This window comes from Choristoneura fumiferana, chromosome 16 (genome assembly GCF_025370935.1).
Source record: "Choristoneura fumiferana chromosome 16, NRCan_CFum_1, whole genome shotgun sequence".
Taxonomy (NCBI): Eukaryota; Metazoa; Arthropoda; class Insecta; order Lepidoptera; family Tortricidae; genus Choristoneura; species Choristoneura fumiferana.
In genome coordinates, this window is record NC_133487.1 from 11,522,177 (window position 1) to 11,540,364 (window position 18,188).

General features: G+C 36.2%; 1 protein-coding gene across 3 annotated transcripts in view; it reads right to left on the reverse strand.

Moving 5' to 3' along the window:
- Positions 1–18,188, reverse strand: part of LOC141436140 (organic cation transporter protein-like) — a 63,993-nt gene that overhangs the window by 9,270 nt on the left and 36,535 nt on the right. Inside the window, exon 1 of one of the 3 annotated variants that reach the window (XM_074099014.1) lies at positions 13,687–13,792. The exons of the other annotated variants lie outside the window; for them this stretch is intronic. Coding sequence (XP_073955115.1) covers positions 13,687–13,696 — 10 coding nt within the window. The 5' untranslated portion in view covers positions 13,697–13,792. Of the gene's footprint in view, positions 1–13,686; positions 13,793–18,188 lie in introns of those variants that run through there. 3 annotated transcript variants of the gene reach the window in all.

Below are 18,188 nucleotides of genomic sequence, written 5' to 3' on the forward strand. Positions count from 1 at the left end.
AAATAGCCTTGCAAAACATATCTTACTTACAGCAAATTTAGGATTGGACGAAATGTATTTCAACTGCTAAACTGTCAGTGACAATATTGGATCATCATCATCATTGTCGTCATCAATAGCTGGATAGTAGGTTCAAATTGTATTCAACTGAAATTCAGCACTTGAAATGCAAACTTTTCACACATTTTTAAATAATGACGTTTGCATGAATACATTTATATAAGAATATGTGTCGCACGGACGAGCTGTCATACACGTGTGATTGCGGATTATCATAAAAATAATAAATAAATTCTACACAGTGCTTAGTTTATCTGCCTAATTTTTTTTTGGAGGGCAATTATATCTGCAAATATTAAACTTGAAACAGTCCATATTACTCGTAAGTTCGTATTAATCGGCACAATACTTAATTAAACGATACGTTTAAATGGAATTGGACTATTTAAATTATCATTTTCATAATACTTAATGAATACGGTTTAACTTTAAGTTTGCAAATGTAAGGTAATGTTAGGTTAAACGGGGTGGCGAATTAAGAAGTTGACCGTACGCAAACCATGATACAACGTAGCTAGTACTCGTAATGTACTTCTAACGCCACGTGACGGTATTTAATAGGAGTTTTGAAACGACTTCAAAAAAATATTTTGTAACAAAAAATTGAACCGACTACAAAAAACCATGAAAATAATTTTATAATTTTTTTTCACGCTTTATAGTGTAGGTAAGTTATCTAAGATACAATAGTTTAATGTCAACTGCTTGTCACCTTTTACGAAAGATTTCTTTTTCCGATGCAGAGACGTTTATTATTGATGAGTCCTGGTGCTTCACAACCCGTTCCATTTTACCATGTGCATTACAAGGAGCATAAATTGCTTAGCAACTGTGTTAAAGTAATTTAAATTCAACCCGTGAAATACTTGTTATTGAGTAGTAACTCCGATGGTCAACTGTGGTCTTCATCATCAGTTCCACTTCACCAAATGATTACTACTAAATATATCTAATTTACCATAGGTGTCCCTACAATATTTGAAGAGTTCCCTTGGTTTCCTTAAGATCCTAATTTGGTGCTTATGAGACCTAATTGAAAGCATTCCTAGACGTACGCAAAAACAATTTTTCAAATCGGCTCATAAACGATGGAGTTCTGAGTTAACAAACATAAAAAAAAATACAGCCGATTTGATAATCTCTTCCTTTTTTTGAAGTCGGTTTAAAAAGGAGGAGTGCGTGCGTGAAAAGTGCATTTACTCATGAAAATCATCATTTGGTGAAGTGAAACTGATGATGAAGACCACAGTTGACCACCGGAGTTACTTTTCAATAACAAGTATATTTCACGGGTTGAAATTCAATTACTTTAGCACGTTGCTAAGCAATTTATGCTCCTCGTAATGCATATGGTACCACGTAAATCATATATATTAATATTGAACGTCTCTACATCGGAAAAAGTAATTTTTCGTAAAAGGTAAAGAGCAGGTGACATAAAACTATTGAATCGTAGATTATTTAGGTACACTAAAATGCGTAAAAAATATGACAAAAAATTTAACCGACTACAAAAAACATGAAAATAATATTCTACCAATTTTAAGTCGGTGTCTCAGCACGAGTAGAATGTACTTAGGTGCTGGCTCGTGCACCGACTTCAAACTGATAGAAAAATATTTTCATGGTTTTTGTAGCCGGTTAATTTTTTTTGCGTTAGTACATATTTGAAATTTAGTCCAAGACAAATTTGAAATAAAAAATTGGACAATTTTTTTTAAACAAAGATAGACATGAAACTAAAACCAAAGTTAAGAAATAAATAGAAACAGAAAAACGCACTTACAAAAGATCAAAATTACCTAAGAAGGATCTGAGAGATCTGATAATGAAGATACAGAATATCTGTACTGCTACGGCTTGAATTCAGAGTCTACTCGAGGATGGATCACTTGCCAGACTTGCGGTAAGTTGGCGCATTGTGGCTGTGCAGGAGTCCAAAATAATGACGACGTTGCCCATTTCTGCCTGGTTTGACGTTTTAACATTCTATACCCCATTTCGCCCAAGGGAGTTTATCATCTAACTAAAAAAACTGGCCAAGAGCGTGTCTGATACGCCCAGGATAGGGTTCCGTAGCCATTACGAAAAAATCAAGTAACATTTTTCTAAGGATTTCGTATTATGTACCTTAGCGCTATAATTTTCATTGTAAATTTGACATATTTACTACCATTCTGGTTTTTTTCAAATTTTTCCACCCAACAGTTTAGATTTTAGAAGGGGGGGGAGCTTGATTATAAAATAAAGAAAATAAGCACTTTAAAGTTGAATATTTTACAAACAGATCACTGAATCGAAAAGTCGTTAAAGCAACCCCCCAATGGTTTTAAAATACCTATCCAACGATACCTATATATATATATATATATAGCTAACACTATAGGGTTAGTCGACAAAATAGAATCACCTCCAGTTTACGTATATGGGAGGTAAACTAAAAAAAAAATTTTTATTTTTATTTATCACTGCTTGTCCGCGTGACTGATATGTATATTCATGCCAAATTACAGCTTTCTAGTACCAACGGTCTCTGAGCATAGCCGCGGGCAAACAGACAGACCGACAGACGGACAGACATGGCGAAACTATATAAGGGTTCTTAGTTGACTACGGAACCCTAAAAAATTAGCGCTTCTCGCCAATAAACGTTACAGTAATACTAAAATGTACTTAATGCATGTTTTTAAGTTAAATAAATAAATAAAAAATGGTCCCATGGATGGCATGATGATATTTGGTGAAAAAATGTTTTTATTTTGTTTTGACTAATTTGAATTTAAAAGAAGAACGACATTATTATCTTAATTAAAATTCCTTCATTGATAACTACAATCAAAAGCAAAGGGTTTTATTTATGAAATCCCTTAAAATTCTACACCATCTTCCCTTAACTGCAGAGAAGCAAGGTGCCTCTATTTGTATGTATTTGTATTTATTTGGTTTAATTGGAATGAGTAATTTCTTGAATCTTAAAGATTTTAGTATAAATTCCTACTCTTTAAACTAGGTTCCTATTTATAATTTTACGGATCAGTAAATTGATGTTTGTGTTTCAAGAGAAAATATTAACCTTGATGCAAGTAATCAAATCTGCAGACAGACTAAGAGCATGTTTTTATTGTAATATTTAGGCTATTGGTAATATGATTCTACTTCTTTGAAGCCTTTACCAAAACCAACACTTCCGTGATCTATTTACCGTTGTAGCTTCAAATTACAATGTAGTTTTTTGTTTAGTATAAATTAATATTTAATGTACGCTATGTCTATGTGTAGATAATAGATCTAATTAAACCAGGAACTGACATAAAATCACTTACCATTTTTATAGAGTTTTAGTACCTAGTTTTAGTTCGGTTATCCATCACTGACAGAATCATGTACGTGATTCAATTATATTAAAGACCTACCTACCTACTTATTATTTAATTTAAAGTTAACTAGAGTTTCCTTTTTTTCTTTCTCGTAGACATTAACTAGATATACTTAACCATAAATATTGTATATCCCACCAATATTATATGTACATGCGAAAATTTGTAAGTCTGTTTGTTTGTTTATTACGTTATCACGTCTAAACCGTTGAACCGATTTAGATGAAATTCGGTATACAAATAGTTAGATTCCCGAGGAAGGACATGGACAGTTTAGCGACAGACTGAGTGATATGTGGCTAATAGTATTTTATTTACCAAATTATTATATTATTCACCGCAGTAGGTATATCTATTCTAGCACCGTCTCACGCTATCAGCACCCCTCGAAGTGTTGGGGCTGCGGCCGAACGATTATAATTAATGAAATGCAGAAAGTGTTCCCAGATATGCGCTCATTACGAATTCGAAGCCCTAATTGTGAAGACTTTGTACCTGTGGTGGTCTCTTACGAAGGCTATGCAGCGAAATATCCATACGTTTAGGCCTTGCCCACAGATTATATACAAGGTACTACGAAACTGCCTTGCCTCTGGTTACAGTTCCTTTCCCCGACTTTACTTGCCTCTTTTCCCGGCGGCTGAGCCTTGCGATCCAGCTTGGCGATGCTGCGCTAACAATTTGGGGTCCTGGGGGCCTACCACGCTCTCTTAATACGATTCAGTTTAGGCTCTAAACTGAACTGCATCGCTATGTCGTACCACGACGTTACTTTTGCGATTCAGTTCAAGCACGGTTCAGCGACAGCGATACAGACATTTTCATTCACTCACTTCAAGCGGTTTTCGTACCATGACGCTTAACTTGAGTGGGAATTGAATCGCTTCCTAATCGCTTCAGTGTCAAATTTAGCGATTCAGTATAAGTTACTCACTCATTCTTTTGGAATTTTAAGTGTTTTATTTGGAATATTTTTAAATTTCAAGAACTTTTAAACTTTTTTTTCAAGTTTTACAACTTTTCATGGGTAGGTACTCACGACATTGTGTTTCTTAACTCCTTATTGATAAAACTAATTTTTAGTGAGAAAAGAGACTCGTGGATTTGTGACAACGTAAACATTTTATTTGTAATCAACACAACGGTTGCTAAGCACACGGAATGACATGGAGTTATGGTTTTCCAAAATAAAGTGGTTTTAGTATACAATATTTGGTTTGCATATAGCGGAATCCCTTTCGCGACTTAGCGTTTCAGTTTCGGACCAGAGACAATATCGGTCTTTCATTCACTTGTAAACCATTGAGACTCAGCTCTGAGAAATAAACGTCGTGGTACCAATTTCGACGATTCAGTTTAGGTGCCTAAATTGAACTGCTCTGCGTTTGGATCGTTTATGAAAAGATCATGGTAGGCCCCCTGGTCGCGCGTCGACAGTAAGGTAGTGGTTTTGATTTTTAGGGTTCCGGAGCCAAAATGGCAAAAACGGAACCCTTATAGTTTCGCCATGTCTGTCTGTCTGTCTGTCTGTCCGTCCGTCCGCGGCTTTGCTCATTGACTATCAATGCTAGAAAGCTGTAGTTTTGCACGGATACATATGTAAACTATGCCGACAAAATGGTACAGTAATATATATATATTCAACTTTGAAGTGCAAATTTTCATCTAAAATCTAAACCGGTGGGTGGAAAATTTAAAAAAAAATCACAATGGTAGTAAATATGTATATCAAACTTTCAAGGAAAACTATAACGGCTAAGTTGGCCGGTTTTAAGTTTGGCGCGGCGTAGGAAGGAACCAAGGTCCAAGCCCTCTCATTCTGAGAGGAGGCCTGTGCTCAGCAGTGGGACGTGTTAGGCTGAGACGATGATGATTCAAATTCTTACATTATGGGAGATAATTATCAAAATTTGTGAACATTTTCCATTTGATAGTACTTATGTAGGTACTGTAGGTAAAAGTCGCATGCTTTTCCCACGAGCATGGCAAGCCGGCTGGAAGTATTTCGCGCTCGCTCGACAATTATTCAAACTAACAGCGACATGTGCGCTGCGCCCGCGGTGCCCGCCGGCACCTTGGCAATGATCTTCGTTGCAACGGCAACTAGCACTGTTGGGTTTTGTAACGAGCACATGCTGGACGCTACAACATTGCTAATCAAATTAAATTTCATGGCGAGTAATTTTAGTTGACTAAACGCGGATTTGGCGATTAGTAGAGCGTACTCTTACCTAAAAGGCCGGCTACGCACTTGTGATTCTTCTGGTGTTAAAGGTGTCCATGGACGACGGTAATCGCTTCATCAAGTGATCCGTTTGCTCGTTTGCCCCCTATTCCATAAATAATAGTAAAGGGACTTTTACCTACTAGATTATTGTGTTCTTTTACTTTTGGGACATGCACCTACGCATTGAAATAAAAAAAAGCCATCATTATTTTGTGATTTATAAATGACGTAAAATGTTATCCATTAAATAGGTAGGCTCATAATGATTTTAATTTACTTTTAGATAGTTTTAGGTTATAACGAGGATATCCTTTCGGCCACGAATATTAACGTGTTTCCCACATCGAATCAACTTGCATGTGGGCATGCTATTGATGTACTTACGTTGTTTAGAATATCATTAACGTGCCTAATTGATGTACTGCGATTTCAAGGATTTCCAAACCAAACAGGATTTGAAATAACGCGGAAAACAAAACTTTACAATGCGAAGGCAACCGACACTTTGCCTGTCACAATATGCTTATCCAATGTGTTTTTATCCCGTTTTTACAAATGATAACTACGCAAGAGAGGATATAGCCATTCCAGATAGGCTTAGCTACGTGCGTCGTTTTACAAACAAATATACTAGAGAGCAGGCGTCATGCGTTGAGACATTATTCTTCATCTAGCAGACAGAGTAGTGCATTTGGGGCCAAGGCTGAGGGGTATATCGATTACAGGGTTCGCGATTTGCATGGCTGACCGGGCACAACAAAACACTTAGTGGTTAGTTAATAACAACAAAACATGCATACTTATGCAAATTCTGCAAAACGTTTTATCATTTTTTTTAACCAATGTCTATTTCAAACAATATTAGTTTATACCTTTATTTATTACCACTTTAATCTTAGGGATCTTAGTAACAATTTTAAGCCCCTCCCCCTAAATGTGACCGCGTAAGGTCATAGACACAATGTGCCCCTGTGTTATTTTGACTTAAATATTTACACCGTATGTCAGTCCCACGTCTAAGACAAATCCCGTTTTTAAATCCGTCAAACAGTTTAGGCTAAAGCTAAAAAATAGATATTCGACTTGTAAACATAACCTTGCTTTTAGGTGGCATTAGGATAAAGGGCAAAGAAACATAGGATTCAATTAATTATTAGAAAATAGTCCTAGAAATAAATTAGAGAAGTTGTTGAGCTACAGGTACAATTTTCAAGAATAAAATCTTACTTTAACGATTTTGGTATGAAAACAATGAAGTAGTTAGGTACAATGATGTTCCCGTTCAATGAACCCAAAACGTGTCATTCGCGAAGATTTTTTGCTCGTATACACAAGTTCAATATCGAGTAGGTAAGTGAGGATGATGTACTTCACTCAAAAAATACTTATATTTAAACAAATATTTTGTGGTATTCTAAATATTATGACATGCGGTTAATGTTAGAGTAAGTTTGGCTAGCGGTGTTCTGGCAATGACCTACTTTCTAGATCGCCGTAATTGTAGTTTTATTGCGAAGTTCCTCAGACCCTGGAGTCTGGTAAGCCCTAAGGTATTTAGTCGATGTGATGATAATTCAAAGAATACCAAACTGTAACGGTTACGCAGACGAACTTCAAAGCCTACGGAAAAAACTAATCGATCAGCTTCAGATGACCGTTGCTAGATGTGATAAGGTTAATGGTTTCCTACTGAAGCGGTAAAAAACAACGTCATAAGTACTAAAGTTTTTTTGTAATTGATTAAGCGCCTGGGAGATTTTAATTAATTTTGTAAGTAGATAAGCGTAATTAAGTAGCTAGCAAGTCTCAGCCTTTTTTAAGGAAGCAAATTCAATGTTTTAAAATAACGTCAACGACTTATCAAAGTTGCGACAGCTAAAAACGGGTGCTTAAACTCGGGCCATAATTTTCTGTCTTAAAACGCTAGAGCGCTGCCAGACGGAAAGATCTTTATGGCTGGCTCGATTGCTCAGCATTAGATTAGTACCAATATTCGTCTCTTATTTGGTGTCATAGAGCGGGGTCGGAGAGCGGCTCGGCGATGATGCGGGCGAGCCGAGGGGACGCGTCAGGAAGCGAATGTGCTCAATGAAACTGATTCGACACGATCCCACATCGCCGGTCACTGTTCTGCGTACCTACGCGCCAGCGTGTGACACGTATCGCGTATCCCGCAATTATACTCAATCTGTTAATATTACGAGACCCTATTCTTGGAGATGCACGTGACATCATTGAATTTATGAACGTGTTTATTATACCATTGCAGTAGAGTTGACACAACTTTAGTACTTTCTGCGCTCTTCTTCATTATCATTGTGTGACCTGAATATTACGAACTCTGTCGGAGTGCATTAACTCTCACAGGAGTAGTTATCCTCGCTTGTATTTAAAGGCTATCTTTTATAGTGAATGTATGCACTCGTAATGGTAATTAGGCTGTAATGTTCTTCGACCAATTGACCCCTGCTCTGTTAGTTAACATTGAAATACGCTGTGACCTTTTATTGACATATAATTAACGTGGAATATGTAATACCAAAATAAACTAAGATAACTGTTTAAACAAAATTTAATGGACCCTATAGGTAATGATAACTATAACTTGGGTAATGACAACAATCATAACCTAATTTACTTGTGTTGTTTGTCTGTAAGTATGTTCAATAATTGAACCTTTATTTACCTGCTCCGGTCTTATTACGAACAAAGAATTTTATTCAAATAAAATATAACTTAATGACCCAACAATAAAGCATCTCTAGTAATCATTATTAACACACACACACACACACACACACACACACACACACACACAAACATCACGCCTGTATTCCCCAATGGAGTAGGCAGAGCACACGAAACGTGACCGCTTCGGAGCCACTTTTAGCAATCTTAAGTTTAAAGTTTGACAAAAAAAAAATCATATTAACCAAATCACATACTAACAACGCCGTTTACATTCAAATTTACATAATTTATCATAACTTTGACTGAATTGTATTGTAACTAAACGCTGTGTTAGCATGCGGGCGGATGAGGTGAAGGCTCGCATGTCACATGTCTTTTACCGTCAATTCAAGATAACGAGTAGAGGCTGGTTAATACAATAAAATCGCATTAGCTTCCGTCCACCAATTTAATGCCGAGGGTCCGAGAGGAGGTTAGCTTCGTAGGGAACTGTCCGCGATCACCAGAGAGCTAGATGATGGACGTGGCTCCTAGACAGCGCATACATAATAAATGAGATGATATGATGGATAGCAGGTCAGAAAGTATCCACCCTAAGATCTACAAAAGATCGAGTATCCGTCAGTTGCAAAATGTTTGCATTTATTTACCAACTTCGCATTTATTAAGATATGCCTGTTACTTTTAAATACATGCCAAATTACTGTTCTCTAGTGCTAATCTAATAGTCTCTGACCTAAGTCGACGACAGACAGACATGCAGACGGATGGTTATAGTGAAACTATAAGACTTCTTTGTTGCTACGGAACCCTAATAACTACCACAAATATCCCTGTAATATAGTAACACTAAGAAAGAAAGAATATAGTAACACTAAGAAAGAAAGAATATTTATTTCTTTCTTTCTTTCACTAGATACAAACCATACACGCATCTGAGTATCTGATATTGTGTTTTTACTTAATTTGTAGTAAGGCAGACGTCCACTGTTGGTCTTCTTCCATGTAAGCAGATTATTGTCATACCTGGGCGACCAAGCTTCGCTCGGGCTAAGATTCGGTAACCAGCGTTTTCCCAGAGATAAGATCAAGCAAGATCGATTTTTCATCCCCGAAAATTTCATCGTAATCGTTGGAGCCGTTTCCGAGATTCTGATTATATACATATACAAGAATTGCTCGTTTAAAGTTATTAGATTAGATAGAAATATATTTTTAAAATCCATGTAGGTAAGTGACCTCCTCGTTCCCACGCGGGCCCAGTGCGGATTGGGAATTTCACTGGCGGGACAAATTCGACAATTCCCTGTATTTTTATTATTATTATTTTTGTATTGTTTTTTTGTTTAATTGTATAATATAGTTTTTAAGTATTTTATTTGTAATTATTAATTATAGTCCCGATAGTCGTTTCGGCAAACGGTGTAATAGCGAAGAGTCTCGACCAACATCTCAAGAGACTCTCGCTAGATGGCTGGATCAAGGGCCAGAGACAGAAGGCGGTACTTCTGGCACGGCACGCATCGTCCGGAGGTTCCTCACTCTGCGGCCCTGACCACCGGTAGCTTGGGCCCTGCCCCGGTACCGGCAGCAAACTAGGTAAGGTTTTTATAATATTTTCATTTTGTATGTACTTTTCTGTATTTTACTTTTTATAACTATTATAAAAACCTAATCCTAAGAATAATAAAGATAATAATAATTTTAACTGGAAACTAAGTACTAACGTTTAATGGAACCGGTAAAGCGCTGTGTTTACCAGTACAACTGATGTGGTTAATCAATTAAAGGACATCTAGTTCTCAAGTGGTAACCGAGACAAGGAATAAACCTTAACCCAGAACTAGTCTCCGCATTTCTTCGCCAGGTAATTATTCCTACTATAATAAATAATATATGTAATTGCGTAAGTTTTTATTTCCTGTATAGAACTATACAATACAGTTTAACCCATTTAGAGCATTTAGTTGTCGTAAAACCGCTCACCACTAAGTACCTACTAGTAAACGGTAACAAGGCTGTTGACAGCAAAATAGGACGTACGAGTGAGTACCTACATATATAATTTAATGAAACGTAAACTACTTATGTAAAATTGAGGCATTGTGTCTTAAACGAACTGTAATAAAACAGAAATGGGTTACGTGTCACTTTGAAACGTGCGACATTCTTGTTAAGTTCACGAGAACTCCCTCGGTCGCCAAAGGGTCTCTGCATACGAAAACAGCTCGTGAAAGAATCCGCCAAGCGCACGCGTTACTTATTCAAGCTACCCTCTCGGGACATGATACTACGAGAAAACTATCAAAACCTGAAAGGCATTCTCAATATGACACAAGTGGAAAAGTCAAGGGTACGGTTGAAATGTTGTTTCAAGTTTAACCGTAAAACCGTAAACCGGTGGTAAGACTCCCTTTGTGACCCCTTTAAACCTTTTTATTTATTTTATTGCAACGGAAATATACAGCATATATTTAATTAACCATTTATAAAATTAATAAGTATATAAGTCAAATCAGTTTCCACGACACAATATTTGTTTGCTAAAAGTAGGTAGCACATGTATTTCAGAATTAGATACCTGGTTATAAATTGGAATGTTGATTAAAAACAGCTGATGATTTGATAAGACTCTGAATTTGAAAAAAAAAATGTTATTGAACAAGTATCGGGTTTCTAGTAAACAAACTGAAATGGCTGAAAACAAACGAGTAGGAAAACTCGGGCATCGAAATAAGACTTTGCTAAAGAGATCTTGGAAGTCAATAATCTTGTTTGGTAATTTATGTAAAAATCTCTTTTTTCTGTTCAGTTTAACATACGAAGTGTTTAAAATTGTATTAAGTACGTTCGTTTAGTAGTTTTATATAGATTTCGCTCAATCGAACCAATTTGCACTGAAAAGTGTGGACTAGATGAATATTCTACTAAGATGCGATCTGATAAAAGAATTTTATAAAAGACTATGTGGAAACACTTTCAAAATCCGGAAGCGTTACATACAACTTTGTCAAGTTATCACTCATCATCATCATCCCAACCTATATACGTCCCACTGCTGGGCACAGGCCTCCTCTCAGAACAAGAGGGCTTGGGCCGTAGTTCCCACGCGGGCCCAGTGCGGATTGGGAACTTCACACGCACCATTGAATTGCTTCGCAGGTTTGTGCAGGTTTCCTCACGATGTTTTTCCTTCACCGCAAAGCTCGTGGTAAATTTGAAATGTAATTCCGCACATGAATTTCGAAAAACTCAGTGGTGCGAGCCGGGGTTTGAACCCACGACCCTCTGCTGAGAGGCGATAGGTCAAACCACCAGGCCACCACGGCTTTTTCAAACTACCAGGCCACCACGGCTAAAAAGCCAAGGCCAAGTTATCACTATCACGAGTCAAATGTCAATGTGTCGCGTCGTGAACTTACTTTCTTTACGTAATAAATCAGTTGGATTGAGTTGTTAAACGCAGTTATTGATTGATAAATTTATAATCACTCAGGCTTCATACGAGCAGTAGGTAAATGATAAGATGTTTATAATTATGTCACGTAGGAAACGCGTTCAAGTCAGTAATATTTATTGCTATTTATTCCATTCCTGAATACGTTAAATATATTAATGAATATTCAAAACTCAAACCACAAAACTACATTTCGATAGGAATTATAATTTTTTGGGTTGTCTTAAATTGTAATAATGTAAATAAAATACAGATAGAGCTTGTCTAATTTAAAATGACGCATCCCTCACTCAACTAAATCGAGACTAAATCAGTTCATTATGGCTAGATAGACAGCAAATCTTACAATTCCCGCCTGAATCTAACGGGGATGTACCTAGCTCTCCGTTGGACTCAAACGGTTTATTGTAAGATTTGCTGCCTAACTAGTCCTAATGAACTGATTTAGTTGACTGAGGGATGCGTCATTTTAAATTAGACAAGCTCTATCTGTTTTCATCTCACTAGTTCGATAAGGTTGTTTTTAGCTTTGCTTTGCTTTGCTTTTCGCCACTCGCATTTTAACTTAAAACGATTATTAATTTCAAAAGGTATGAGAACTGTGATCCACTTATCTTTTTGTTTCGAAATAAAACTTCTGAACTGATTCAAAAATAAGGTTGGTAGTAGTTTTATTTTACTACTGGATTTGCCCGCGATTCCGTCTGTGAAGATTTTAAAAAAATATATCCTTTTTCCTTCGCAGGGCCTCAACTCAAACTATCTCCATGTTAATTTTCATCTAAATCGCGACGCCCAGCCTCAGTCCTTATATTATAATAATAAATTGAATTTTTACACAGTGATTCCTTTTGTTATGGAGACACCGACACAACGAATACGGTACTTTGCAGAATTTCCACAATGGAGACAAAGCGGCGGGCGCAAGCTAGCAGCTAGTAAATTACGAATAATCAACAAAAACTGATTCCTTAGAGTCAATGTTGAAAAATTGTGTACCTATTTCGCTTGGCAGTAACTTTACCAGCTTATAGTAAAATTCCAGCCTTGCATAAGGAATAACTATTATTGTTATTGTTTGTTTGTATATTTTATATTTTTGGGTAATATCAACTTTAAATTTACACTTACTTGAAGTAAGTTGAAATACCCTTAAACAAGCAATTTTGTAAACCTAAATTTGCTTTTTTGGAGGCAAACAAAACGATGTAGCTAGACATTATATCTGGATAAACGTGTATTTTCGAGTCCCTCCAGCGAACCTCAGTCGCCCAGGTACCTAATGTGCTAAAAGGCACTACCACGGCTTTACGACTGCGAGTATGGCAGAATTCTACATAGAAAATATAGTATTTATGGTACAATGAAGGGCAAACAATTGCAGGTTGCAGGGTCGTACGTTGCCGGATCTTACGACAACGCTTAATGAAAACTGTGTTCTGTCCGATACGCTCGCGTGACCAAGCTCACACTTATGTTTAACATCAGCCCCAAAAGCCACCTTCTTTCATATCTTTGTATAATAAATGTCCCTAAATAAGTAAATTATTTAAACACAAGATCAAATTTTTAAACCAAGTAATAATTGACAATTAGGAAAGTTCAACAGGAGTATTTACGAAATCTTTTTATTCGGTCGGAAACTTCTTAACCTTACTAGTAGGTATGTTGCCAGTAAACAAACAAATAGCAAAAAAGAGACGGGTCGGATAGAAAAGTACTAGTTAAGCCATTAATTGCCAAAAAAGCGCAACCTAAATTGTCCTTGGAAACAAACAGTCTTCATTCCGTTTTGCAAACAGGAAAGGAAGTTTACTGCCGCACTACTATCTGCTCAATATTCAACAAATGGCATGTAAAAAATAAATACTTACTCAACAACATCGTTAGAACAGTCTGTGTACCTTGCGCACTCAGAAATAACCAGACTTTATAGCAGCTTGTCTGTTGTTGTAGCGTCGCTTTTAAAGCTGACTGTCCAAGTAACCTTAGTCTCGATCAAGGGCGGGGTCAGGTCTCAATTCCCCGATAAATCCATTAATACTGTCAAAATATAGCCTTGACATTACAAAATCTCCCCGGAAGTGAGGAAGTGCTCCACTTCCGCCGCATGTCCTGCGGCTACGCGGCCCTGCGCGACCGGTTGTTCCTACACACTGGTCGCCATTGAATTGTCGGTGCCAAATGACCTACGTGCTTCAACAAACAAATGAACTTTGAGGAAATAGAACACATTAAACTGTGAACCTTAATGAGTGTTGCGACTATTCTAAAGACAAGTTAAATGCAGATTCAGTGATGCTTCAGTGGGATTTTCTCGCTTTACCTAACTAACAGGAATCGCTTAGAAGTAAGGGGTCTGATTCTCTAAATGAACCTCGTCCACGGTTTTATTGATGTGCTCTCGTCTGATCATCTTATCTTGTTTCGTTCGCACGTGGGCTTTATTAAAATCATCGAATAATCAATATCGACGTATGACTAACGTCAAGGCGCCAGACGCTGTACAATTCCCGCGAGCAAACAAGTTAAGATTATGATAGTCTATCGAGCGCAGTGATGAATCCGCGAACAAGGTTTGTTTACAGAATGCAAACTCGGTACAAATCGCGAGAGATTTGTTAAATAAATGCAAGCAACAACTACACCATTTATAAGTAGCTATACTAATTAGAGCAAAAATAAACAAATTTCACCGGTACGAACTTAGAAATGAGGCTTTTATGATTGTTATCTTATCCTGTAGCAATAAAGCACGCTTGAATAATCTAAGAGAATTATATTTATTGAGATTTTAGTATCATACGTCTGGCGGCACCGCAGTGCAACCTACTTAGAGAACTAAAGGTGCTTATTTCATATTAAAGTTATTTCAAGAAAGCATTCGTTTAAGATTTGGAAAGGATGATTTTGCCACGTTTGCTACTTAGGTGCTTTGGTTTATGATTGTCAATAAATAAGTTCGTTTTCGTGCCATAAATAACGATTTTTCTTATTTAAAATCTGGGTTATTTAAAAGACATTACACAGATTTTAGCATTTATTTATGTACGGTACTTTCGAGTGATATGATTTCTAAAGATCCGTCCCCGCCGATGATTATATACTATAGTGAAATTATGTTACAAAAGAGTCAATAGGTACTTAACTATAGTAATTTGAACTATGTTACCTATTTGTATTAATAATCAGAACAATGTTATTGTTATCTATTTCGACATGATAAAGTTTGATCATATCGATACATAAGTACTTGTAGTAAGTTACTGCATAGGTACTACTCCAATATAACCCAGTAAATAATCAATGATGATAATTATCACATCAAGAAGATAAATACATTAATTTATCAATTACTGCAATAATTGCTTGCAATTTTTAAGAAATTGTGGTATATTAGCAAAAAATCATTCATCATCAATCTGAGGGGACCGAGCAAAAAAAAACGTCTTAAACGGGAAATCGTATAGTAAACGTGAAAAAGAAAACTAGTATTATTTCATGTAATTTGTTTATTTAGATTGGAAGACATGATGATAATGCTTTTCTTTTAATTTTTGACATTATTGAACTAACGAATGAAGATAGGAATTTAATAACTCACAAATTTGAATTGAAATTTAAAACATATCAAAACACGGCAGCGGTGATAATGAGCGAATGAAGTCTACGAGTAAGTGTAGGTAAGTTCGAACCAATTAGCCGATCGCTTAGACAGGGCTACAAACTTATCTGGACAGGCGCATGTGTCGCCAGAACCACGTCCCCTTGCGTAATATTACGCCATGGTTAGTTGCTATTTTTTTCACCCGCATACATTAGTTGGTAACATTATATGACGATGCAATGTGGGTAATATTATAATCAAAATATGTATAATGCAACCGCCGGTCAACTTAAGAGTTGCAGGGACCGGCGTAAAATGGCGTACTCGTATTATGCGGGAAATCGTATTAAACGTGATCGTATTAAGCGGGTTCTACTGTATACAGTCTTCTGTCCCTATTCACTTGATAGTGCATTTATATTTCTACACTTCAAGATGTTGTAGCTATTCTAGTGTATTCAAATAATAATGTTAAATTATTGTCTACGTACCTACATCCTATAAAAAAAGTCTTATGTATAAGAGAAGATTATTTTTATTATAAGGCGGATAGCGCTTAATATTTTACTTTTGTCTTTATCATAATATTATTAACATTTTAATTCTGTAGGTAAGAAGTAGGTATGATGAGGTATGATGACCAAATAAAATAAACAGAAGAAATAAACTCGAAATAATTATGACATGGCCGCTAAGTTCTACTAAGTAGCTCTCTAACGTGTTTACAACTCGTTTTAAATAACCTACCTTTGCAGTTAGAGCAAATAAATGCAAAACGTATATAGGACGTGCTTTATCTTTCAGAAGCTGGATACTGGATGCAATAGCATGCCTCAACTAAGTTATACCTCTACCAGGGTGTCACTTGCATTGTAAAATATACATACGAGAAAAAAATAAGTCACTTCCCATGGTAATACAAGAACGCAGGAACTATGCCATGTCCTTCTCAGAATCTCAAACTATCTCCATACCGAATTCCATCATGATTGGTTAAGTGATTTAAGCATGAAAGCTTAACAATCATACTCACTTTTGCATTTATTGCATATTGGTAAGGATTACTTACGACCTGGTTGCTAATTTTTTTTTTGAAACTTCAGTGCAGAGCTGCTGTGCTCGGGTTAAAATATAACAACTTTTTTCTAGAGAAAAGACCTTAGCCCCCAGGTCTTTACTCTAAAAAAACGTTCTTCTCTAGAAAATCCCTCGTATTCAATAATATAAAGCGTCAGCGGGACGGCAAGATACGAAGTTCGAATTTTGCACTTCAATTATCGAATTTCGTAGTAGCCCTGTAGGCTACATAAATTGTCGGACCCCGAAAACCCCCATATACCTACCAAGTTTCATCGATATCGTTAGACCCGTCTCCGAATCCATAGGAATAAATTTTAAAAAATACCTATATTATACAAAAATTGCTCGTTTAAGTGTAATATATTCAAAAATATTATGAAATGTATGTGATCGCACTAAATCTATCTATCTTATACCTTTAAACGATCAATTCTTGTGTGTGTTATTGGTAGGTGTGTAAGGGTTTTCGGCAATGACAAATCGATTTAGCTTGGAAAGATAAAAATCTTTGGGAAAACGCTTGTTATCGAATTTTAGCCCGGCCAAAGCTCGGTCGTCCAAGTACTAGATTTGATCAATATTTTCACGCTAAAATATTACATCCCGGACAAGATAAACTTTAAATTAGAACGCGAATTAAGATAATACTTAATATACTCTCAATCAATGCAGCTGCCATATTTAGTGTTTCATTCATATACATAAAGTACCTTTCTATCCAACCATTATTACCTATTGAGCAAGTACAATAAAATGTATTGCACACCCAAATGCATCGTTGGCACGTTTAGATATAATTTCCAAGCGACGCACGAAGGACGGCGACAATTAGTGTGTTGCAATTGCACTATAAGTAATATGACCATTTAAAAGAACATAATTTACAGAAAATGCTCAAAATGTCAGTCAGGAAAAATGACTTCATTGTTTTACTCATTTGCTCCCTATATCTGCTGTAGTAATTAGGTTCATAATTAAAACCTACTTAAGTGTTGTTTTTGAGACAAATTATTTCCCAAATATGAATACGTAATTGTACGCAACAAATATATTGAATACGTTTCCGTGAAACGTGATATTTGGCTTCTCCTTAAAATGTTAAACAAAAGTAATATTCAATAAATGACTCTGGAATAAAACATGGGTATTTAAAGATGTACAGAAGATTAAATACAAAATACTTACGTAAATTTACAAAATATAGAACGCATGTAAGAATGCCCTATATGGAAACAATACCTAGTATGTGCCACATACATACCATTAAAATACGTAACATAAAAAAACAATGCGTCGTACTCGTTATGTTCTACTAATTTACGTCCGTATTTCAATAAGATCGTATTCAAAAGCAACAGTCAATAATACTAGCTCATCGATATTTTTTTGTAGAATAAAGAAACCTTAGGGTGTACTTCCAGTAAGGTGGAGCAGGAGATCGACTTTTGATGCAAGCGATGTCACTCACAAATAGGTACAATTTTTAAATGGTAAAAATCTGTGTAAGTATTGCTAAAAAATTACAGCTAAAATAAGTTTTCGGCTTATTGACAAGATCTACCTAGTGTAATAATTTTCTGCTACTCTAGGGTAAGTACTTACATTTCAATTTTTTTTTATTCGATTGGATGGCAAACGAGCAAGTGGGTCTCCTGATGGTAAGAGATCACCACCGCCCATAAACATCTG